The 24,628-nt window shown below is 38.4% G+C and overlaps 1 protein-coding gene across 4 annotated transcripts in view; it reads right to left on the bottom strand.

The window, feature by feature from the left end:
- Nucleotides 1–251: 251 nt before the first annotated feature.
- The window catches only part of LOC124842703 (Phosphatidylinositol 3- and 4-kinase family protein with FAT domain-containing protein), a 33,866-nt gene continuing 9,489 nt past the window's right edge, over nucleotides 252–24,628 (bottom strand). For 2 of the 4 annotated variants that reach the window (XM_088100602.1, XM_088100605.1), the window contains 23 exons: nucleotides 23,337–24,569; nucleotides 21,930–22,922; nucleotides 21,512–21,847; nucleotides 20,293–20,548; nucleotides 19,974–20,196; nucleotides 19,498–19,885; nucleotides 18,282–18,431; nucleotides 17,981–18,202; nucleotides 17,646–17,867; nucleotides 15,217–15,864; nucleotides 8,931–9,191; nucleotides 8,500–8,847; nucleotides 7,494–7,906; nucleotides 6,990–7,419; nucleotides 5,084–6,382; nucleotides 4,532–4,801; nucleotides 4,153–4,443; nucleotides 3,582–4,070; nucleotides 2,688–3,119; nucleotides 2,248–2,526; nucleotides 1,533–2,081; nucleotides 1,241–1,450; nucleotides 252–662 (listed from right to left, as the gene is read on the bottom strand). In XM_088100602.1, the coding sequence (XP_087956728.1) occupies nucleotides 543–662; nucleotides 1,241–1,450; nucleotides 1,533–2,081; nucleotides 2,248–2,526; nucleotides 2,688–3,119; nucleotides 3,582–4,070; nucleotides 4,153–4,443; nucleotides 4,532–4,801; nucleotides 5,084–6,382; nucleotides 6,990–7,419; nucleotides 7,494–7,906; nucleotides 8,500–8,847; nucleotides 8,931–9,191; nucleotides 15,217–15,864; nucleotides 17,646–17,867; nucleotides 17,981–18,202; nucleotides 18,282–18,431; nucleotides 19,498–19,885; nucleotides 19,974–20,196; nucleotides 20,293–20,548; nucleotides 21,512–21,847; nucleotides 21,930–22,922; nucleotides 23,337–24,569 (10,062 nt within the window). In that variant the 3' untranslated portion in view covers nucleotides 252–542. The remainder of the gene's footprint in view (nucleotides 663–1,240; nucleotides 1,451–1,532; nucleotides 2,082–2,247; nucleotides 2,527–2,687; nucleotides 3,120–3,581; nucleotides 4,071–4,152; nucleotides 4,444–4,531; nucleotides 4,802–5,083; nucleotides 6,383–6,989; nucleotides 7,420–7,493; nucleotides 7,907–8,499; nucleotides 8,848–8,930; nucleotides 9,192–15,216; nucleotides 15,865–17,645; nucleotides 17,868–17,980; nucleotides 18,203–18,281; nucleotides 18,432–19,497; nucleotides 19,886–19,973; nucleotides 20,197–20,292; nucleotides 20,549–21,511; nucleotides 21,848–21,929; nucleotides 22,923–23,336; nucleotides 24,570–24,628) is intronic. The other 2 variants (XM_088100604.1, XM_088100603.1) reach the window with 2 other exon arrangements.

The following is a 24,628-nucleotide window of genomic DNA, read 5'->3' as shown; positions in this document are numbered from 1 at the left end:
ACGTGTATGATATGAGTAAAAACATGAATTCTTACTGAACTGAACTCATTCACTATAGCTATTACAATACACAATGCATTTTGACTGTTCCCATACAAATCATGCGAGTTTTGTAAGTTTTTATTCAAAATATAATTTATTTGATTGATAACATCCCTATCACTGAAGGTAATTTTCGAACTTATCTACTGAATCTAGACTGGGTTAATTATTCAAATTTTAATAATATAGATAAATAATAAAGTAACAGATTAATTCTCAACACACTTTAAACAGTCATTTACTCGATGATTCACAGATGTATACAAATGTCTTCTACAAATCAATGAACCCTTAATTATACATGTCGGTCCCTCATCATGCTCCTGTAACTAATACTCTACTGTGTATAGCTCTAGCCTATAGCAGAAGAAAAATGAGACCTAATATATATCAATTTAACAATTGGATTCAACATATTAACTATCACTACTCTGCAAAGCTGGAATATGTACACATATTTACAGTGCTGTTACTTTTCAAGAAAAGACTACCATCAGAACTTAAAACCAGGGATGCCACGTTGGATCCATCATGCACAAGTTCCTAGGGTTCAAGGCTGCTTCAACCAATTCAGTAACACCCCTCTGCACAGGTTGTGGTGGATCCATAACATTCTCCTCCTATATAAAAAAAACATAAATACTCTAGATTAAAATAGCAGGCAGCATAAAATATACTAAATAGGTAGAAACTTGGGATAGATATAGTCAAAATTGTCCAAAAGTATTTTAAATACTATGTTCTAGAACATCAATTGTAGTGAAAAACACGAACTGGCAAACTTATTGATAAATAAGGAATGGGAAAATTGAAAAGGGAGAAAATAAAACGATCAAGTATCAATAATGACCGAGTGTAAGGACATTAGCAGGAGGCAGAAACTTACAATCAGTGATAATGAGTGGTGCTAACAGAAAAAATAGAAATGCAAAAAACCTTCATCCCCTTTCTTTCCTTTTGTTCAAGTAATTATTAAATCCATAAACATGTCCAAAAAGATAAAAGTGGACTGCTTTATTTTAGCTAGGTAACCCGTAAAATACTCAGAAACTTGTTACAAAAGAATTTATCTCCTAGTTCCATCAATCCAGCAATTAAAGAGAAAACCTTAAGTGGAATTTCTAAATTAATTAAACGAAAGGATAAACAATTTCAGAACACTGAGAAGGGAACGCAATTTTGTTTAGTTGCTTAATACCTCTTCAGAAAAATTTTGAGGAGCGATTCCCTTAACCCTCGTAATAACATGTTCCACATTTGTGATAACTTTCTGCTTGAAGTCAACTGGGCTCATGGTACCACCTGCAGCCATAGAGGCCATGGGCATCCCAAGGGGCCTTCTCCAAGACCAAGACAGTAGCTCATCGCGGAAAAACATTGCTAGATGATGCCACAGGTGCTGACTTTGCTGTAATACCAATAATTTAACAGATCAATTGATAGTATTGCATTGGAGAATTCAAGTTTATGTATGCACGCTCAGTTCTTACCTTAGGTGAAGCCACAGCCTGCGCAGCTGCACACATTGAGGATACGATTAGGCCTTCCACGCCATGGGAGAAGAAGGCTTGCATATTCCTTGTCAGTCTAAATGGGACTGGTTCGTTAAACTCAATCAACCCATTTGGATCATATGCAGGATGAAAATCAGTTTGGAATATTTTTCCAGTGTTCTTAGCAAACAAAATCTTATTCGGAGACCTCCCACCAATTTGTAGCATAAAGGACATGAAACTTGAAAGGGCTAACTGGACGGCAAACTGCTTCTTGAAAGCCCAACTATGGTTGCCACTCGGTAGTGTTTTATACATATACTGCGAAAAAATGTTGTCATTAACAAGATTTTTCGTGATCTCATTATAGGCTTGCAGACGAAGATCAACAACAGCTTCTGGTGATATTTGGCCAGAGATAGCTTGGTTCAACTGCTCCTTGAAATAGGTTATCGGAAGATCTGCCTCACGGTCATTCCTTGCACAATGATTCTCATAGACCTCAAGGAAAGTACTATACATCAAATCATCCTCCACCATGCGAACCTGTCCATACAAAAATTCAAGTAAAATTAGAGGATACTTTAAGCAGGTAAAAGTTTAAATTGTAGTCTTGATTTGATAGTCTTTCTTGGTTGCAATCAAGGCCATGGTTCCATCAATCTAAAACTACTGAAAAGATACAATAATGAACTAAGAAAATTAATTTAACCTGAGACCAAACAGGAATAATTATGGGTGTGTGAATGCATATGTGACGGCGTCTTGATTCCTTGTGCTTCTCAAACATTTGGTTCATCACACGGAAAAGCTGCAATATGCGCTCATCACTTCTAGCATTGGGAGTCAAAGATGTCTGAACAATAAAATGACGTTGGGAGCCATCAGAGCCAATTAGTGTCAAACGGCGAAAACTGCTACCATGCCTCCGCACAATTGGAATATCTGCCGCAACCCTATCCAACTTAACAGTATGATCTGGTGCAATTTCCTGGAACAAAATAAATAAATAGGAATCAGTATGGGATGCACCAAATAGTCCCCGGGTAAACTCGGGGTCAGTTTAAGGAAATATCAATTCTGTAATATATTGTAGTGCAACACATTCAAATTTTGGCAATTTTTTAAAAGAAAAAATTCAGAATCAGTTACCTGATCAGTGAAATATTGCCCTGGAACTTCAACATCAATAACATGGAAGTCCCGCAATACCTTGCTTTCTTCTTCCAGCTTTAATACTGCTGGAAACCGATCCTCAACATTGCTTTGAAGAACATTTTTCCAGTGTTTCAACCGCTCAGTCAGTTGAGAGAGGGTAGATGGAAAAGTGGCAGTGCTTTCTGGATCTAGATCTCGTTCAAAATCCTGTTTGTACTCCCTCACAAAATCAACATGCTTATTTACGGCGTCAGCAGAAAAGCAAGCTCTACAAACACCAGAGAGTTCTTTCTTGAGAGACTGAGGAACTTCAGCCGTTGTAGCTGTTGGATATTTATAGCAGCGATGAAGCAAAGCATTAACCACTGCCAGAAGCCTCTCTTCAGGAAGAGTGACAAATCTTGAACCAATTTCCGTTAGCAAGATCTGTGATATAAAAGTTTTGTTATAATAATCCAAGTAACTTCTATTTTAGGTAACACGTAATGCAGATTTTATTTTCAGATACAATGGCACAATTCACAAAATAGTTATATAAAAAATCATTTTAACTCTTGTGCTAGTTCAATCCACATAAACATGAAAGACGAGCTTCCAGGAAGTACCACACAATTAGACAATTTTGCTACAAATCCACGTATATAAAAATTATCTACTGTCCTTTTTCATGTGGCTTTGTCCATGGTGTATCCCTTTATGTTTACTTTGCTACATTGATTCATAGCTCCATTCAATAAATGTGTACAATTATCTCATCGTTATTCCTAAGTGCTAGCAGCAATGGTTTTACGCATGCAACAGGGAGAAAGGGTGAATGGAGATGGTGAGGTTGAATAGCATCGACTTTAAACAAAGTAAAACAACTTAAAAAGTCTGGAAGATGATGACCTCGAGTTCACTAGCCAAATTAGCATGCTTGCCCCTAAGGGCCTCCATTATATCTTTTGCAGCATCAAAAGCACTGGCAGCTGAAGCCACAAAACCTAAAGCACCAGCAGCACGTCTTAAAGTGTTTTGACCACCTTCATTGAGGTTTGCAGAACCTTGCTGCAAAGGTTGGTCATTTCCATTGTGCATGTTGCTTTCTACACTTGTAGACCTTTCAGGTTCTTGCCCATGTGAGTTTCCACCATCATGAGATCCAATTCCACCCGCAGGCTGGGAGCTTTGGTGAGATTGAATATCAGTTGGCAAGTTACTCCCCCCTGGACCCTGTACTCTTGCATTTCCATCAGCCAACCCACCAAGAGAACCAGTACTAGTACCAGAAACACTCTGTTGTGTTCTTTGTTGAGCCATTGCAATCCTACCAAGTTCAGATTTATTCGCAACATCACGTCGTTCCAGTAAGTATGTGCGCAACCAATAATACAAAGCCTGAAATTCAGGAGAAGAAACTTGTAATAATTTAGGATCTATATAATATGTAATAAACAAATGCAATTATGGAAACACTCACCTGAGGATACAACGTTGCAATCTTCATAAGAACAAGTTTACAGTGAGGTGCTTCGGTCCTCTGAAGAGAGAGCAAGAGCTGTGGAATCCAAGAGAGCCAAACCCAATGTGGTATTTGTTCATAGTACTTATCAAATGCCCTTCCAACAGGCTCATTAGAAGTATCAAAGCTAAGAAGATAAAGCACACGAGCAAGATGGCTTCTTGAATTGGACACACCAAATTTTATACCTTGCAAAAAGCAGCTGACAGCATATTCCAACCAAATCTCTTCATGAGTTTCTCTGTATGCCTATTTGAAGTAGATGTCAGATAAGTACAAAACTTAGTTAATACTTTATCAGTCATAGAAAGTAACGTGAAAAACAGATACTAATTACCATATCACAGTAGTCTCCCCAGCTTATCCATCCTTTCGGCAAGTTTTTGAAAAGACTAATGGCATTTGAATAAGCAACATTAGTAGAGTCGGAATCATTCAATTTTAACAAGAAATCCCCTTTCAGACGGAAAATTTCAGCCTTATGCTTTGCAGGAAAATACTCTAGATTAGTGCTGTTGATCAGATTAATACCACTTGTAAGTTCTCCCTTACTTTCTAGGTATGCCTTTGCTTGTTCAGTAATCTTAACAAACGCTTCCTGTAAATACTTGACAAAGAGCATATCAGATAAAATCTACACAAGTTCTCAAATTTCAGAGTTCAATACAGTCAAATAAAACGTACTGTGAAAATAAAAAAGGTATGTTAATGCTGTACAAATAACATACAGATTAATAAAAAAACTGAACTTGCCATATGATTTTCATGTCAAAATAATCAGAAAAAAATGTAAAGCAACCCCCAATGGTTAGGCTCATATAATTAAAAATTGTACAGATAATGACAAAAATCAGATAATCCTCTAACTACAGATGACCAGATATCCTACCTGCACTTCCATAGTTGAATGGCCGTATAATTTTTCAAGTATGGTGACACAGACATCAAAAAGGCCTTGCTTGCGAGCAATGTGAGCAAGCCTGTTTACAGTCCACGCTTTGTCACGGTAACCAAGATGATGAAGTGCTGAATTTGTGGCACCAAAATCTTTGAAAGCATCAATGACAGAGTTGTACATTTCGTTCCTCCACTGCAGCAAATCATACCAAACAGACATATTATCCCATTCATTTGGGGTTCTAAGTCTCCATGTCTCAAGGATGTCCTTCAGATCAGCATAAAGGTTCCCTTGCACACCAACCACTGAATTTCCTGAGAGTTTATTTCCATTGGAAATATCTATTAGAATCCTAGCTGACTCTTGAACTTCAACTATTTGTTGGAATTGCTGCAGAAGAGGAATTCTGGAATGAACAGACATTTCAGGCAGCTGCCACCATTGTTCCAGAGCAAGATCAACAGCTTTACCTACCATATTCTCAGCATCCCCCACACCATTTGTATTTTTATCATGAAGAGCAAAGTATGCTTGAATTAGACGAAGCTTTGGAGTTTCTTCCACTTGAGCTTTGGGAATGACATGCTCTTTCATATATGTCCAGTCAGGCAATTTCCAAAGACTGTCAAGCAGAATTTCGTAATTCTCAACACTCTTGCCAAAGTCTGCCAGTGCTTCCCATTGACTAAGTTGACTAGCACAGTATAACCACTGCTCTTCCCATAGACACATCTCAGCCTTAGGCACAGTGTTATTATATGTTCCTTGAGTTGCCTTCACCATGGCTTGATAGAAGAGACTTTGGGCACGATGCCAATAGCCATGCTGAACAAGAGAAAGGCCAGCCCGGGTTTCTGCAGTCACTGATCTCTTCTTCCACAACCCACATCTCATATCCTCTTCATTGAGCAAACGATAGAGCTCAGCCAGAGACTCGGAGCATTTGGAATCATTGGGGAACAACATAACATGACTTTCCAACAAAGCTAGTGCAATGTGCCATGCATTATAAGTTTTCCCAATATATTTAATAAGCTCGCTTGGCATTCTGGGTTGAGGATGGCTCAACTGAAGCCCTTCTAATAGAGCTTGCACTACATTTGGTCTGTTGGCTTGCTGCTTTTTGTGGTAATCTTTAGACAAAAGATTAATCATAGGTTTTGCAAGTGTTACCTGTTCTTCTTTATGCAATGTAACCCAGACAATTGGAAATACCAGTACCCACAAATGGTACGCAACATTAGCATCTGTGTGAGCTAGCTCTCTCAAGGGAATTAATAGATCAACCACCTGGAAGAAATTTTATCATTGTGTGAGACTATGAAGTATGTGCCAATAACTGGGCACATCAGATACTTACAAATTTACAATGTGTGACAGAAAACAGTGATAGGCTGTAGTCCTCAATTTGACAAATCCAAAGTATAAGGCCAAAAAAAGTCTCAAAACATTTTAACGTTTTTAACAAACACAAGAACTTTTACACATAACAAGTACTGTGCCACTACCATATCTTGAAACTTCATGATGCAATACAATAACCAGAGCAATAAAACTCACGATCTACAACTTTAATAAAGAGAGTAAAGTAGTACTTAAGTGATTAAACATTCAGTATGTCAGTAGAAACAAGTTAGTTTATATAAGTATTACTTGTAAACCTTTTTCTGTACAGCTAGTAAGTCTCTTTGTACAGATGTAGATTTATTAGTGAGCTACTTAGTACAGCTGTGAGTCTTTATACAGCTGTCAGTAAGCGATGCCTATAAATACATTCTGAACTCATGTTTCAGAACTTGAGATACAATAATAAAAACATTCAGTTCACGTTTAGTTCATTCTTTCAAGTCCTCTTTCAGTTTTATACTAGTACTCAAGCGATTAAACATTCAGTAACCTGGAGTTTGCTCATGCTGTTAAGAAACTGGGCATGCTTATGCACAAGGGTCTCCAGTGTTAAAGGAGCATCCTCAGATCCTTCAAGTACATCATTCACCTTATGTGGCATCCCACTCAATTCCATAATAGAACCTGAAACGAAAAGGGGTTGAACTCTGGCAGAATTTGGAGCTAGTGTAATAGGTTTATCCTCAACCAATATTGCCAGGAGAAGATCAAGGCCTTGCTTGAGCCAGAAGACATCACTCAAAGCCCCCCAGTCTTGAATTTGGATGATAAATTGAAGTCTGGTAAAAAGAGTTTTTCCAAGAGACTCGTGATAGAGAGAGAAAAATTTCATCCTAACTTCTGGATCTTTGGCTCGTAAACCAAGCATATATAGCCTTTCCACCTTCTGAAAAATCTCTTGACGCAAAGGTAAAGGGTATCTGGAAATCATTTAAAAAATAAGACAGAATACATTTCAAGCATAGCACAGATAAACTTAAGATGAATAACTTACTTATTTGAATCTGCACAAATCCCGTATAGAAGTTCAAGATATTTCCTGTCCCACTCTTCCAGAGCAACTGGTGTGAAATTTTGCTTGTCAACTTGTGACAGCTTTTGAAGAAAAGAAACTATCTCCTTGGGGGTGAGAAAGGAACCTGGCGTGATTGGAGTTCCTTGTTTACAGAAGTCATCTTCAACCCACCCTTTAACCACATCAAGTATGCAAAGAAGTACACTAGCATCAATTGCTTTCTCTGAGAGTAAAGCATTCAATATTTGAGACACAGACCGCTTGCACTCAGAAACAACCATCACTCTATCAGTGATAAGTTTCAAAATTGATTTTACATTTGAAATAATTGCTCCAACATCAGCACCTTGACGAGAAGATGTGACTGCTGAATCTGGATCTGTTCTCTGTCCCTTATAATGTATGAAAATTTATCAAAACTTGAAACATAAAAACATATCACACGAACTTCTTATAGATTTAAAATACAAATAACACAATCGGCAAGACAAAATATATGTTAATCACACTAGAATGGTCGGATAGATTTGATTTAATACAAGAAAGAAGTCCAAACAACCTTTGTTTTATAACCATGTCTATATAGCACCTTACCAAATAAAAACCAAGGCTGTAGAGTAGGTCTTGCTACATTACACCACGGAATTTAATTGTCAAGCAGCATATATTAACAATATAAATAAATAAAACTTCAATGCATCCAAAAGAAAAATAGAGGAACTGAAACAAACACAACTGCTTCAATCTGAATAAAATTATAAGTTTATAGTCAGTATAATAAGCTTTTGCTGAGTGAGGTTAAAAAAATTAGATAAAAAAAGCAATTTAAATCATGCATGTGCAGACCGATTTATCATGCATATTTTCCCACTAAATTCTAAGTATTAATTTTGTTTCTACAATCATTTCTATTTTAATATAGAAATTCTTTCTATACCTGAAACTTCATAGAATATTATTAATTCAAAAAGGAAAACCACCATACTTGTCTTAAATGAGGCCCTGCCGCTGAACCCATATCTCGTTGTAGCCGTTGAAGAATGCGAACCAAAATTAAAGGATCAACAAAGTTCCTTTGTACCTCTGTCAAGGTTTTTATGACAAGCAATACGAAACTAATTGAACTAGCATTATTGTCATCGCTTGCCGTTTGAGGAGCTGTGACAGTGGTAGCATGCTTCTGTATCAAATCATCAAGCTTCTGGTACAATAACTTAACATCTGCAGGTGTGGTAGGTGCTTCTTGAGGAAAAGCAACAAAAATCATCCTCAACAGTGAGCAAAATGATTTGCCAGCATCTAACAGTTTATGCTTGAAACATGGTTCAAGAATCTGGAAGAAAAATACAATTAATATAATAACTGAATCACTGAGGAAATGAAAAAAGAAAAAAAAAAACATAATGTTAGACCCACTTGAGAAATCTGATTAATGTTATTTCTTATGAACAAGTGAGGTTGTTTCTCTAACACTTTGTTCATGACATCCAAACCCTGTGCAAGTGCAGTGGATGGATCCTTTGCTTGAGATGGCTGTATACTGCTCAGAAGCTTTTCCAAGTAATTAAATTTTACATTAGCATTCGGCCACACCTCCAAAGCTTGTGAAAGTAGCTCCAGAGCTTGTTTGTACATGGCACTTGCCTCTTTGTCCTTTGGTTCTATGACCAGAGCAACCTAATGACATAAATAAGAGATAATCATCAATAACATCCTTATTAAAAACAGAGTGTTTTAAGAGTTGTTGCGAATGCATTGAGAATCTTATCAACAAGCAAACATATTTTGGCCTTGGTATGAAAGTACTCTGTATCATTCACTTTCATTCATATACATACATGTCATTTCTGGACACCCAAGGATAGATGACTAAGATTAAGAAGCACAAATATAACTCAGGACACAAATTTGGTAAAAATTTTATTCAGGACATGTAACAGTTATAGAGTAACATAAAATTAAACTAAACTACATAAAAATCTTTAATAAAAGGAGAGAATGTTGAAATAAATATTCTACAAATGAGAAGAAGTCGCAGTAAACATGATAAAATGTTAAAGCTATCTAATTATCATTGTATCCAAGTTGTATAAATTAAGAAATAAAAGTAAATTATTAAAACTCAGCTGAAATTATTCAGTGTCCACACAACTTCATGGCGGGCAGGTACTACTATGTACATGTTAGGCAATTAAAGGTTTACGTGAGAAGGGGTAAAAAAGGGATGAAATAAGTAGTGGGAGACGGTGGTTAGTTGGTTAGAAGAGAGAGGGAATATAAATAACAAACAGATTAAGGAGAGAGGGTATCGAATATTATTTGGGAATTGAGACTGGACCTCTTGGCCAGTGGAGGAAGGGAGGCTTCCTTGGGGAAGAGATAGACACCTGTATTCATCTTTTTCTACACATTACAGAGGAAATAGAAATACATATACATGCATATTCCTTTATACTGTTGAGTGTGTGTATTTTTGCTACTGTTCGGTTCCTTGTATAAAGGAACCTAACAGATTTGGTCCGACCTGCCGGATTAGTTTCGGAGAGGAGAAGAAGGAGAGGTAGCGAAGAAGCATGGAGGGGCGAATGGGGGCGATGGAGGCGACAATGGAGGAATTGAAGGCAGAGGTGAGGGCGATGACTCTCGCTTTTCAACGAACCTCAGGAAGACGTTCCAGGAACCATGATCGGAGCTCCGCAGGGAGCCGCGACTCCATCAATGCTGACCGTGAACGAAGATCACTAGAGAGTTCGGAGGATGAGTCGGAAGAGGATGGAGGAGATGTGCAACGAAGTTGGATGAAACGTGTTGAACTTCCAACGTTCGAAGGAACGGAACCCATGGGCTGGATAGCGAAGGCCGAAAAATTCTTTGATATCCAGAACGTGACAGAGAGGGAGAAAATGAAGCTGATATATATCTGTATGGAGGGAGGCGCTAGTTATTGGTTCCGTTTTTGGCGGAAGAAGACTAGACACCCAACTTGGAGCATGTTCACTGCCGCTCTAACACGGAGGTTTGGAGGCTTAAACAGGGGCTCTGTTTAGGAAAAATTGGCTGCCGTGCGACAAAGGGGAAATGTCGACGAATATATACAAGAGTTTGAAGTACTGGTGGCGCAAGCAGCCGGAGTGAATGAGGAACAACTTTTGGGATACTTCTTTGCTGGGCTGCAAGAAGGATTAAGAAATCTGGTGAGGCCGCATGACCCACGCGATCTGTTGACGACAATGGAGCGAGCACGCGACGTCGAGCAAGCGAGTTCTGTATCGCGAGGTAACAGCGGAATGGGAGGAAAAGGAGGGGTGACCTGGGGAAAGTATTCCTCGAGCTCAGGTACTATCGCGAGGACGGAGACCTATCGCGGCGCGTCGGAGGGATCGGTAAACGTCGGCGGGGTCGGCGGTGGATCGGGAACGAAGAAGGAAGGCGTTTCTAGCAATGTAACCGCCCGAGCGGGTAGTAGCGGAGGAGGGAATACTCAAGGAAGAGGAGTAAGATTGTTGCCTTATCCCGAATATATAAAAAGGCGTGAAGAAGGGCGTTGTTTCCAGTGTGGAGGCCCATACAGCCCGGGCCATCGGTGTGCTGAAAGGAGTATGAGTGATGATTTTGGCGGAAGAAGGTGAAGAAGAAGGAGTCGCAGAGAAGATCGAAATGGTGAACCCGATCGAAATGGAGGCCCCGGTGATGGAACACACGGCGATGGAACTGTCAAGGTTGTCTGCCGGAGGACTCACCCAATCGAATACCATGAAGATGCAAGGATGGATGAAGGGAAGGAAAATTCTGGTGTTAGTAGACAGCGGAGCTAGTCATAGCTTTATATCCACCAGATTGGTGAAAGAATTGGGTTTGGAAAGCATTGACACCCATCCCTATAAAGTGTGCTTAGGTGATGGGCAAAAGAAAATAACCAGTGGATATTGCACAGGGGTTACCGTGAAATTAGATGGGCTGGAAGTTAGAGATAAACTATATCTCTTTGAGTTAGGCGGTGTGGATGTGATATTAGGAATCACTTGGTTAGCTTCCCTAGGAGAAATTAAAGTGGATTGGGGACACCTAATTATGAAGGTGGAGGTTGAAGGGAAAATAGTGGAGATAAAAGGAGATCCCACTTTAACACGTCAAATGGTGACACCCGAAGTTCTCTTAAAAGAAAAGGAGATAGAAGCCATGACTCTCGTGTGGAGCTTAAGTCAAGCAGAAGCGGTGGAGGGAGAGGGGAAAACAGAGAGATGGACACCGACTCAAGAAGTGAAGGAGATTTTGTCAGATTTCGAAGGAGTATTTCGAGAACCTCAGGGGCTGCCACCTGAGAGGAAAGTTGATCACCGAATACCCTTGAAGGAAGGAACAGAGCCCATAAGTGTCAGGCCATACCGCTACCCACACCTCATGAAAACAGAGATAGAGAAACAAGTTGAGGAAATGTTGAAACTCGGTGTGATTCGTCCCAGCAATAGTCCATATTCAAGCCCAGTAATATTAGTGAAAAAAAGAGATGGGAGCTGGAGATTTTGTGTAGATTACAGGGCACTTAATAGAGTCACAATAGCGGATAAATACCCAATACCAGTTATAGAAGAACTGCTGGATGAGCTTCAAGGGGCAAGGTATTTTTCTAAGGTTGATTTAAGGGCTGGATATCATCAGATCAGGATGAAAAATGAAGATATTCCTAAGACAGCCTTTAGAACGCATCAAGGGCACTACGAGTTCCTCGTTATGCCTTTTGGGTTGACAAACGCCCCTACCACGTTCCAAGATATGATGAATTCTGTCCTCAGGCCATTTTTGAGGAGGTGCGTGTTAGTTTTTTTTGATGATATACTAATATACAGTAAATCTTGGGATGAACATATGCAACATTTACAGCAAGTTTTGGAGGTGTTAGCACAGCAGAAATTATTTGCTAATAGAAACAAATGCGAATTTGGGAGAGAACAAATTCGTTATTTGGGGCATAAAATTTCAAAGGCGGGAGTTGAGATGGATGAGGAGAAGGTTTCTGCGGTGACAGCATGGCCTGAACCAAAGAGTATCAGAGAGTTGAGAGGGTTCTTAGGTCTGACTGGATACTACAGGAGATTCATCAGAGGGTATGGGAAGATCGCTCAACCTCTCACCAACCTGCTTAAGAAGGGGAAGTTTGACTGGTCTATTGCAGGGGCAGAAGCAATGCAGAGACTCAAAACAGCAGTCACCATGGCTCCAGTATTAGCTCTACCGGATTTCTCTCAAACCTTCCAGGTGGAGTGCGATGCGTCGGGCACAGGTTTAGGAGCAGTTTTGTCTCAAAACAGAAAACCAATAGCTTATTTTAGCAAAGCTCTTTCCGAAGTGTCACTCACCAAATCTGTTTATGAGAAAGAATTGATGGCTTTGGTGTTAGCCATCCAACACTGGCGCCCCTACCTTTTGGGCCAAAGGTTTGTTGTTTATACTGACCAGAGGAGCTTGAGATATTTGTTGGAGCAACGTATTACTACTCAAAATCAGCAGAATTGGTTGGCTAAATTACTGGGGTATGAATTTGATATTGTTTATAGGACTGGGGCATCCAATAAGGTGGCGGATGGGCTCTCAAGAAAAGGGGAGGAATTGGAGGAGGGAGAAAAAGTACTGCACATGATATCTAGGCCTTATTGGTCCAATTTCCAGGAAATTATGGAAGAGGTTGAGAAGGATGCAACTCTAAAGAAAGTGATGGAAGATATAAGGGCAGATCCGAATTCACATCCGGCGTATACCCTGGAACATGGGAGATTACATTACAAGGGGCGGTTGGTTCTGTCAGCACAATCTTCCTGGATACCAAAATTATTAACAGAGTTCCATAACACGGTCACAGGAGGGCATTCAGGAGTCTATAGAACATATAGAAGGGTGGCACAATCCCTGTATTGGACAGGAATGAAGAAGACAGTCACCGACTATGTGGCTGGCTGCCTAGTATGCCAACAGCATAAGTACTTGGCATCTTCACCAAAAGGTCTCTTGCAACCTTTACCCATTCCTAAGGCAGTATGTGAGGACATCAGTATGGATTTTGTGGTAAAATTACCTAAATCGCAAGGATTTGACACTGTACTTGTGGTGGTGGACAGACTCGGCAAATATGGGCATTTTATCCCCATTAAGCATCCGTATACAGCAAGGTCTATAGCTGCAGTATTTGTGAAAGAGGTGATTAGATTACATGGTATACCTATGACCATTGTTAGTGACAGGGACTCAACATTTTTTAGCATCTTTTGGCAGGAGATATTTAAATTGCAAGGAACACAACTTAAGATGAGTACTGCCTACCATCCAGAGACAGATGGACAAACGGAAGTATTAAACAGGGTACTCGAAACATACTTACGCTGTTTTAGCTCAGAACAACCTAAAAGTTGGAGTTTGGTGTTACCTTGGGCAGAATATTGGTACAATACCAGTTATCAAGGGGCATCTAAGTGCACACCCTTTGAAACTGTTTATGGCAGACTTCCCCCCACACTCACATGATTCATCCCTGGGGAAACAATGGTAGAAGCAGTAGCCCAAGATTTGCAGACACGAGATGAGGCTTTACAGCAACTGAAATATCATCTGGCCAGGGCCCAAGCCCAGATGACACACTTTGCCAATAAGAAGAGGGTGGAGGCCAAAATCAAGGTAGGGGATTGGGTATTTTTAAAAATCAGACCTCATAGGCAAACATCTATGCCAACAAGACTCCATCTGAAGCTATCTGCACGATATTATGGTCCTTTCCGCGTGGAGCAGCAAATAGGCCCAGTCGCCTTTCAGCTACAGCTACCAGAAACAACAAAAATACATCCTATTTTCCATGTGTCCCAGTTGAAGTTAGCTATTGGAACACATTCAGTTGAAGGCACCCTCCCAACTGAATTGCAGGATGACAACCCACGATATAGTCCAGTGAAGGTGTTACAGCGAAGGAACCAGCAAAATCAGGGGAAGGAGATACCCCAAGTCCTCATACAGTGGCAGGAGAATGATATTGAAGGTGCTACTTGGGAGGAGGAGCACTATATCAAACAGCAGTTTCCTAACTTCAACCTTGAGGACAAGGTTGATAATGAGGGGGAGGGTAATGTTAGGCAATTAAAGGTTTACGTGAGAAGGGGTAGAAAAGGGATGAAATAAGTAGTGGGAGACGGTGGTTAGTTGGTTAGAAGAGAGAGGGAATATAAATAACAAACAGATTAAGGAGAGAGGGTATCGAATATTATTTGGGAATTGAGACTGGACCTCTTGGCCAGTGGAGGAAGGGAGGCTTCCTTGGGGAAGAGATAGACACCTGTATTCATCTTTTTCTACACAGTACAGAGGAAATAGAAATACATATACATGCATATTCCTTTATACTGTTGAGTGTGTGTATTTTTGCTACTGTTCGGTTCCTTGTATAAAGGAACCTAACCGTACACTACACAGCCAGCTACAACTTAGAAGTGTCCGTGATTAGGCAAGAGAATATTGTAATATTAAGAAACTAATAAGTTATCTTTTGAACCCTTAATCCACAAAGATGGCAATCATTAGAAAAAGCAGCTGCAATTTCAATACCACAACATTAAATATTGGAAAGTGTGTTTCCAAGATGTTAAATTATCTTGCAATGAATTAGCCAAATGGCATCATCACCATAAAAAACGTAAGAAAGCAGGCTAGAAGTAAGCCTCACTCTGATAAGAAAATTGATAATCATTTCCTCCATTGCAGCATTTGGTTTAAATTCTTCATCAGGTTGAGTGGCAGATCCAGGGGTTTCTACGTTAGTTATTGATGAAGGACCTCCAGGTGACATGACACACATGGATTGCAGGCCAGGTTCTGCTTTTACTCGCTTAGTTGTATCTTCAGGAAATGTAGACCCATCCACAGATCGCTTAGAATCAGCTGAGCTAGGATTAAAGACATCATTGATTTGGTTGGGTGCATCAGAATCGGTAACAACTTTCATCTCATTTTGTCTTTGCCTCTCCCAGTTAACAACTAATCCAGCAAGTTCAATGGCAAGTCGTCTGTTTTCTGCTGTGGTATTATAAGGCAATCCAAGCCGGCTAAGAGAATTCACCATCTGAGGAACAAATTGTGCTCTGCAGCTATAGAAGAGATCGGAATGCCGGACTATAAGTTGGAATATGTGAATAAGATTGGGAATTGAATGACCTTCTTCTACAAGGATTTTCTTAGTGTATCTTATCCATATGGGCATTCGAGAATCACCAAGGGGCAAACGTCGTGGCAGTGCTGGCATTAGAATGTCAAGAGCTTGCTTGACCAACATTTTATTTTCCGGTTGGCAAGTCCTGAGAAGAGCAACAAAAACCTGCAGTTGCAAATCAGAGTCAGGGTATAGATATACATGTTATTTTTTTTTAATTACCATTTTAGTCTTGTTATTTATTTATTTCATTCAATTTGGTCTCAATTTCCATAAAAGGTTCAATCATGTCCCCTAATCTTTAAGAACACGACAATGTGACAACTTTCAATCCAATTAGCAGCAGTGTTATTAAAAAACGAAAATTGATGGATTTAATTTAAAACTACCAACTTCAGTTTCAAGATACGATAGGGTCACATTTTTTAAATTTAGAGACTTGATTGAACCTTTTCATGAGAGATTCAGTTGGATACACAATAAGAGAGTCTTTCAAAACACATTCATATTTCAGATAAAGCCAACAACTTCTGCTTAGCTAGTCTCAGTAATAAATTCAATCTAGAGGCATCTAGTTTCAACCTGAGATCTACAAGTACTCCTAAAACAAAGAAGTTATCTCCAGCTTGTCAAATCCATAAAAATCATAAAAGGATGAGGATGAGCAAACTTTGATTGATGTGTAAATTGACAATTTTGAAGAGCAAGCAAAATATTTTGGTTGCCCCTAGGTTACTAGATCAATTAGTTTAAAGACATACACAGATTGGTGCAAATCAGGCGATGAGCATTCAAAACTCCAAAAATTTGCCATTCATGTAATTTACTCCGGATAAATTTTTGTTCTTGGTTGTATTCATTTTTGTAAAAAAATTTATGCTATCTTGAATTCATTCTGCACGAGATCCTGTTGTTTCTTGAGTTCATTCTGCATGAACTTTTATTGTTTATTGAATTTATTTAGCATGAGTTTCTAATGTTTAGATTCACATGTAGCTTCTCTAGAAGTGAGTATAATTGGAGTTCTTCTGAGATGATAAGTTAATATTAATTAAAGTATATCTCTAGAATAAAATCGCTAGTCTACTACTTGTTTACCATATTTATAATTGCGTATGTTTAGGTTCACACAAAGAGAAGGAATAGGCTAAAGCAAAGCACAATGAATGGTGTACTTGTGATGGCTAATTCAAGATTAGCTAACAAGAAAAGAAAACCAGTTCGTATAATGATGAGTAGTTCATGGAAGATGAAAACTTGGATTTGGATGAAAACTTAGCTCCTATCGAAGTTGAGGAGGACATGGAACTAGAAATGATGGAATTGAAGGTTATTATGATGCTAACTTGTGATATTATCTTTATAAGGATTTTTTGTGTTGTAACTAGGATAGAATTCCTATTTGGAAATAATAATATGGAGCTATTGGTTTACTGTTTTGTAACTAGGATGGGGTGTTTACACCTATTGACTTCTTTTATATGTTTATTGTATTGTTTTTGTTTGTCGTGTTGAATTGATGTTCAATTAAGAGTTTTGAGTAAGATATAATGAATTTCATAAATTTTGTAGGATCTTACAATCTGTCATACGATTATTTAGGATCCACACTTCCCTTTCCGATGATCGTGAGTAAGATCTCGATTTTGCCTACCTTGGTTGTAATAGACTCTTAGAGATGTTAATTTAAATCACATTGTAACAGCCTCACATCTATAACTAACTTTGCTACAGGAATCCTTTCACCATCTCTACAAATAGGTTTTCCTGCATGTAGAGACAGTTATATTTTTCAAATCAATAATTCTCTCAATACAAACTCAAATATGTCCCTCCGCTCTCTTGAACTCTTCACCACTTTCTCTCATTTACTTTCAGTTTCCCACCTGCTCACGTTTACAAGATAGTATATGAGTAAGGAACATTTAGAAGTCAATGTTTCATACCTGGAGTATTATTTTTTCAGGGGCTTGATATGCCTCCAAGAAATGGCAAACATTCACAAATGCCCATTGTTTGCTGGCTGTGTCTTCTCGCTTAAGATGATTCCACCCAAACTTTATCAGTTCCTTCCTGTGATGGACAAGATCATTCTGAAGATATTTAAGAAGCAAGGTGGCAAGCTGCAGTAGTTCTATTCTTAATGGCTCATCATACTCAGCAGAAACCTACAGAAAAGGGAAACTATGTATTGTGAGACATCATACGTCTATGTCAAAAACAGAATCACTAAGATTTCAACAAAAGGCCAGATGAGAAATTAAACATGATAAGGACATACCTCCTCTGGAGGATCAAGAAGTTTATCAACAATTGTCTTTATAATACCAGGATCAACAACTTCCCAACTTTGACCATTTTGAAAGGCATGTGCAAGCATAGGAAGAATAAGCATTTGCATCACAGTAACCAAATGGTCGTGACCAAGTTGTTTTGATTGGAAAAGGCTGAGAAAATGCAGTAAAAGAGCCTTTTTCATGCCTGGAGGATAACCTTCTGCAACCTAAAAGTCAGCAAAAAAAATTAAAATACAAGAAGGAACTCAGATATTAACAGAAATTTCAAAACCGATTATCAAGTACCTCAATAATGTAAAACTCCTTCAGGAATGTGTAGTCAATCCGACTGTGAAATAAGAATATGGTAAGTATATCAAAGAGAACGTTCACTTCGTTTTTGTCATGTCTCAAGTAATTAAGAAAGCATTTGACAAGCCATTTACTTTCTTTAACCTGCGATACCATAATGACCATGAAAACAAGTTAACCAGCCAGTTAAAAGACAAGTCAAATTAATGAATGTGCAGTTAAAAAACTATCTAAAAGAATAAAATGAAAGATTAGACAAACCATGAGAAAAGAAAAATAAAATTAATCAAAAATCAGCCTCCGACCAAGGTAAAAACTTTAAAATACCATGAATACTAATTTCACAACAGAAAACAAAGCAACATTACTAATTTTGATGATGAAAGAAGTAACGCATACAGTATCCACATTAATTCTCAAATGGCATGTAGATGTAGAACAACAAAATAAAAAATGAAAATAACTATAAATGTAACTTAGCCTCAGATTGTTTGCAAGGAAAAATGAGCTTCGATATACTAAGTAGTAAGGCTAAAATGTTAAGTGATGACATTGCATTGGTGATGCTAAAACATAATTGGAGAGGGGTGGAGATGCAACAAAAAGATATGCCACGAATCTATAAATATTCCTCATGAAAACCAAAGTGAAGATATCTAGAAAAAAAACCAATATATCAATACAAACAATATGGCCAAGGCAGAAAACGTTTAATATGCAAAAGTTAATTCAGAAGTAGACTGCAATGAAGTGGCAACTTCTCCAATATGTGCAAGACCATAAGGCAAAGCCGAGGGTAATAGATGGCTTAAGAAAAACAAATTTAAAAGTTGGTGACTGAAACAGACAAGTTAATTGACGGAAAATAGCATCAAGAGGATGAGTTTTCAAGGCTAAATATGACTAATCATTCCCTTCTCCAAGCTGTTATTTTGTAAAATCAAATGGTACTGACATGACCAGCGTCTGCAATGCTTAATTGAAAATCCAGAGCCCATCTTCCCATTATTCTACACTATTAAAATTAACTTAGGGCAAAAGCTGATCAGATAAGAAGCAAAGAACACAAACACAATTAAAACTGATAAATATTTTTACATTCCATGAAATTGAAATAGTTCATGCAATCGTTGAATAATAGAAACAAGAAATCATTAAAAAATACGCAATCAATAATGATGATACAACATTAAAAACATTCTATACTTACTTGCACTAGGTTAAGCTCCTGTTCCTTTTGCAAGCGAGATATTCTTGCAGGTGACTTCCAAACAAGTACCAATGTATCAAACACACTACGATTACTTTGTAACCAACCAGGGATTAATTTAACAAGGGTTTTTATAAGTGCTAATCCCTGAAAGTAAGCATCAGATGTTGTACTGGGAGGAGGAGCAGGTTGATTAGAAGCATCAGTCGATGGTGCAACACTTTCTTCACCTAATAAAGTAGTATGTGTACTTGTGGATGCTGGAGTCATTGTCACATCAGATTTGGGAAGAAATTCAGAGAATGCGCTTGCAAGTATCTTTTGTGGTGATTTTGCAAGTTCATCTCTTAATGGTTGGCCAGCTTCTGAACGAATTATATACATGAAACTAAATTTACAGTAAAAAACAAAAAGAAAAAACGTAAGCAATCAATCTTACGAGGTATATAATTAAAGTTCTGCAATGTAAAACTTACCGCCTGAAATACTTTGGTTCACTTAATCGAGCAAGAAAATAGTCTACTGCAAGGGATGCATATCTATTTAAAAACTTTGTGAGTGGAAGGCGATATGGACTATTGATTTCACTATATACTTGTCCTGGGGGTAGAGCTCCTTCCAAATCAATTGTCAAGGTTACAAGTTCATCCAGGAACTTTGAGGCAGCGGGAGGAAGCAAATGAAAAAGCTCAATTATAGCTACAACAATAGAAAAGACATATCAGCACAAGTATGGTCTGTGGAAGTTGAATTAGATACACTTGCATTAAATAGGTTAAACCATAGATGTAAAACCTGCAGCAATTTTTGGTTCTTCACCAGCCTTCCACGACTTCTGACTTTGTGCCAACTTCTCAGGCTCCAACCACCTCTTGAGATGCTCTAGAAGTTTTCCACCCAAAGTAACATTAAACCAGTTCGATAACAGTTCAAGCAGGCGAGCAAGACCAAGCAGAAGAGGCATACTAAGATTTTTTGTGTGTGCTAAATTCACCAATATAGGCCTAAGGCTGCTTTGTAGAAGTTCTTTGGGCATCCTTTGATTAATAACCTAGGTAAACAGGGTGACAAAGATGTAAATGAGGTTCAAAAATGATTCTATGCTAATACCAATTAGCATGCAAACTAAAGCAAATATTCACACGGATGTTTCCAATGATTCTCAGTCACATGGAACCTTAGGCTTGGCAATCCTAATTCTTATGTAATGCCAATTATTTAAAAAATGTAGTCTTGCATTATTGAATAAAAAGTAATACAACTTTCTGCAAATGATATGGCATTTCAAGCTGACTTTTCTGAAGGTTAAAAAAGTTTTTTTCAAATATTAACGTGTTGCTATCCATATGGAAGTGTTGGCTAGTTTCAAAGTTGTTTAGAAGTTTCAGATTAATTAGAAGGATTTCACATGTGTCAACAAGTGCAGGGTAATTGTTGATGTCAGAAAAATGTCTGAAACTGCAACCTTCACACAGAATCTGCATCCGTATGTTGAGTCCCTAACCAAAGCAAGGAGGAGGGAGGCAGGAATGTGGATGAATGGATAAGGGAAAGAAGTGAAACGTCAGTTTGTAAAAGGTGAGTTATCTATTCCTATAATTTGAAAAAGAAAATCTCTTCAACAGTTCTGGTGAATCTTAATGATCTATGATCCCATAGATTCATGAGAATAAGGAAAATAGGGAATTGACAAAAATTCTTAAATTCTCACCATAAAATTTGTACTTTTTAGCTTGTGTACCGGTGTTTCATAAACTATTTAACTTGAATTGAAAATATTCAGTATAGCATCCATCCTGGGATCCACTATACAATTATAGCATTTTGGGGTATGGCTGCTCCACTATGGGATTGATAACTATGATTGACACAAATGATAATTGATCATATGCATGAAGAGTTCAAATATTCTATGAAATTACAGGTGTGCATATTGCTAGGAATAAATCTGTACATGTGTTGCAATCAAGCAAATGAAGAAGCATAAGTTATATATCATGAATACTAACTGTACCTGCCGCAGGCCCTCTTTTGCAACAACAACAATTTCTGGAGTCCGACAGGTTAAAGACTTGAAAAACATTGAAATAATCTTGGCACGCAACTCGGAGTGGTTTTGAGTTTTAAAATCAGCCCATGCCATTGTTGTACAAAGCAGTTCAATGCAAGCAGTACGAAGTTTAGTCAATGATGTCATCACTTTAGGGTTGATAAACTTAGCAACCCAGGCAGTGTCATCAGATTCTGCTATTTGCAAGGCTTCTTGCAGGAAGTTAACTAACTCTGGTGTCAACTTGAGAAGAGGTGGCCTCAATGCTAGACAGAAATTCAATGCTGTAACTGTTCCAACCTACACAAGATACAATAAACTAGTAAAAAGATAAAAGCTAAAGAAAGATCAAATAAACCACCATCAGCAAAAGAACATGTACCTGTTGATCAACAGTCTTCAACTTGAGTGATCGCACAATAAGAGGCTGGAGAAAAGGCTGATATAGTGGCTCTAGTAATTCTGACACCTCACTACCAGTCCTGCTAGCTAAAAGTGCCAAGCATGATTGTACATTCTTTCTCACAGTGATAGATGCATTCTGGTTGAACAATTCTTGAGCGAGAAAATCAACAACTCCTTGAAAGCTCTGCTTACGTGCCTCACTGTTAGCTTCATCAACATTATTTACCACTCGAAGAACTTGAGTAAGCACTTGACTTGTCTCCTCTTGCTCCTTGCTAGCATATATGGGAAGCTTTTTAAGAACATATATTAGACCACGCACAATTCTTACTTGAAAAAGGCATAGAGTCTCAACAGTGACCTTTCCAACCAAAGCACCAAGTCCCATGACGCCACCCATTTGAGCTTGCCATGTAAGCCCATAGCAACAGTGCAGAAGACGAGGTAACAGTTGTTCAAATACAGGTACACGAACACTAGGAGGTGGAGAATATACAGGATTCATTGATGGACTAGAGACAATCATAGGTGTACCTGGCCCTCTGGACATTATGAAGTCAGTATGCTTTGAACGAGCAAGAAATACAAGTGTTTCTGCAAACACATTTAAAGCCGCAAGAGCAGCTCTGGCATGAAGCCTGTTTTCATCTGCTAGTACTTCAACTAAAGCATCCAAGAATATTAGGGGGTCCAGCTCCTTCAAATTTGAACAAGCATTGCTTTTTAGCCTAGAACCAACATGAACGTTATTTGAGAGTGATGAACCCCCAAGTGCTGCTACTGATACATTGCTAGATGTAGAATCAATGTGAAATATTACTGCAAAATGTCGACATATATTGACAACAAAATCATCTGTGGGATCTGTGAGATCTGTCTCACCATTGGCAGCAATGACAGTCATCAAAAGAATTTTAAAAACAGACTTCTCAGCCATAAGTTGGGTCTTTGTCTTTACACCTAAGTCGGCCTGAAAATGAAGTGTCATATTTTTGCTAAAATAATAGTATAAACCCATCTAACTTGTACAAGTACTCAGAAAAATATTGGAAAGGATAAAAGACCAGTTACATATTGCAGAAACATTATACTACATATAGACCCATCTAACTTATGTAAGTACTCTCAATATATATTGGGGAGGATAAGAGACCAATTTAAGTAGATAGTACCTAAAGGTAACCACACTTAAATAAGTATATTGTGATGGAGAAAAAAGAAACTAACAGTAATCAACAGTAGCAGAATTTTTATAATTTAATTAGACCATCATGGAAGAGAGATTGATGAATACATTAAACTGAGTTATTTAGCTACACAAATTTATCAAAAGTGTAAGCACAAATTTATACAGGATATTAAGTGTACTTCATAACAAACTAACCTTGACATCCATTAACTCAGACCTCCGCGATGTTTGATCAACTGTAGAAACTAACAATGCAGATAATTGCTTCGACGTAGATCCATCATCAGCAACATTTCCAGGCAAATTGAGCTGAGATGACAGGCACACCCGAAGAAATTTTAGAGCTTGCTTCCGATAGAAAGCATCCATACCACAATTTTTATTCATTACAGCTTCCACAGCAAGATTTATGCATCGATCAAGTGGCACCAAGAATGGAGTTGCAGGCTCAAATGTCAAAATCAGGCGAAGCCCGTGCTCAGGATTCTCCTTACACTCAAGTGCGAGAGGTTCCTTGAGAAATCGTCTGTTTCGGCCTCCTAACTTGCCAAGAAGCTGCAATGCTTTTGCACCCCAAGGATAGGGAGCCGGTCTTAAATGAGACCACAAGGCAAGAATCACCTCAGACATAACACTAGCCATAATGGGTTCAAGAAAATCAGGATTTAAACTATCAACCCAAAACTCAAGGGTTCTTAGACCAAGACTCACTAATTCATCACTTCCCTTGAGACATAATACCAAAGGCTTCATAAGACGAGAAAGGTATGGTAAAAGAGAGCTTAAACGTGCAGGTAAGGTCAAGCAGAGCTCCAATAAAAGATCTCTCATATCTTCTGCAGTTGGCCCTTCCAACATAGCAAGCAGCATATTGAGGCAGGGCTGCAACATGGGCACCAAGTCACGGAGTAAAAGTTCATATTTGCACCCTGAAAGTGCCTTGAACATTGTACGAAGCAACTGCATGTAGCCAAGAGGTTTTTCTACTTCGGTAGCATTTTTCATGCAAAATTCCATTATAACAGGAGCATGAGGCTGCAAAATCCGTTCAAAATCAGCTGGTGCTTTGGTAACAGCACCAAATATAAATCGAAAGAGATGCAAAACCAGTTTTGCAGCAGGTGAATCTGGTTGCTTCAAGGCATCAAGTTTTCCGCTCACAAGAAAATTAACAAGCACATCTGCAAATGGCCGGTACACTTTTGGGGCTGATAGAAGGGTAGAGAATATATGGACAAGTTGATTGTTGGAGATCATGCAATCAAAAAGCTCAGGCATACACAGAGAGAACATATCCATCAGATCTCGAGGTTCCATGATGGCCAAAATTTGTGAGAAGAGATGCATCATTTCCCTCTCCTCATCCTTCTCCTTGAAAAGAGCTAAACAATGCACACCACTTTTTAAAACACCAGAAGCTTTGCATACCTACACAAGAATCTTAAGTCAACTTTGCCGTTAAACCTAAAAACACATATGTTAAAGTT

The sequence above is a fragment of the Vigna umbellata genome, chromosome 10 (genome assembly GCF_029865625.1).
Source record: "Vigna umbellata cultivar VRB3 chromosome 10, Vumbellata_1.0, whole genome shotgun sequence".
NCBI lineage: Eukaryota > Viridiplantae > Streptophyta > Magnoliopsida > Fabales > Fabaceae > Vigna > Vigna umbellata.
This window is presented reverse-complemented; position numbering and strand designations above follow the sequence as displayed.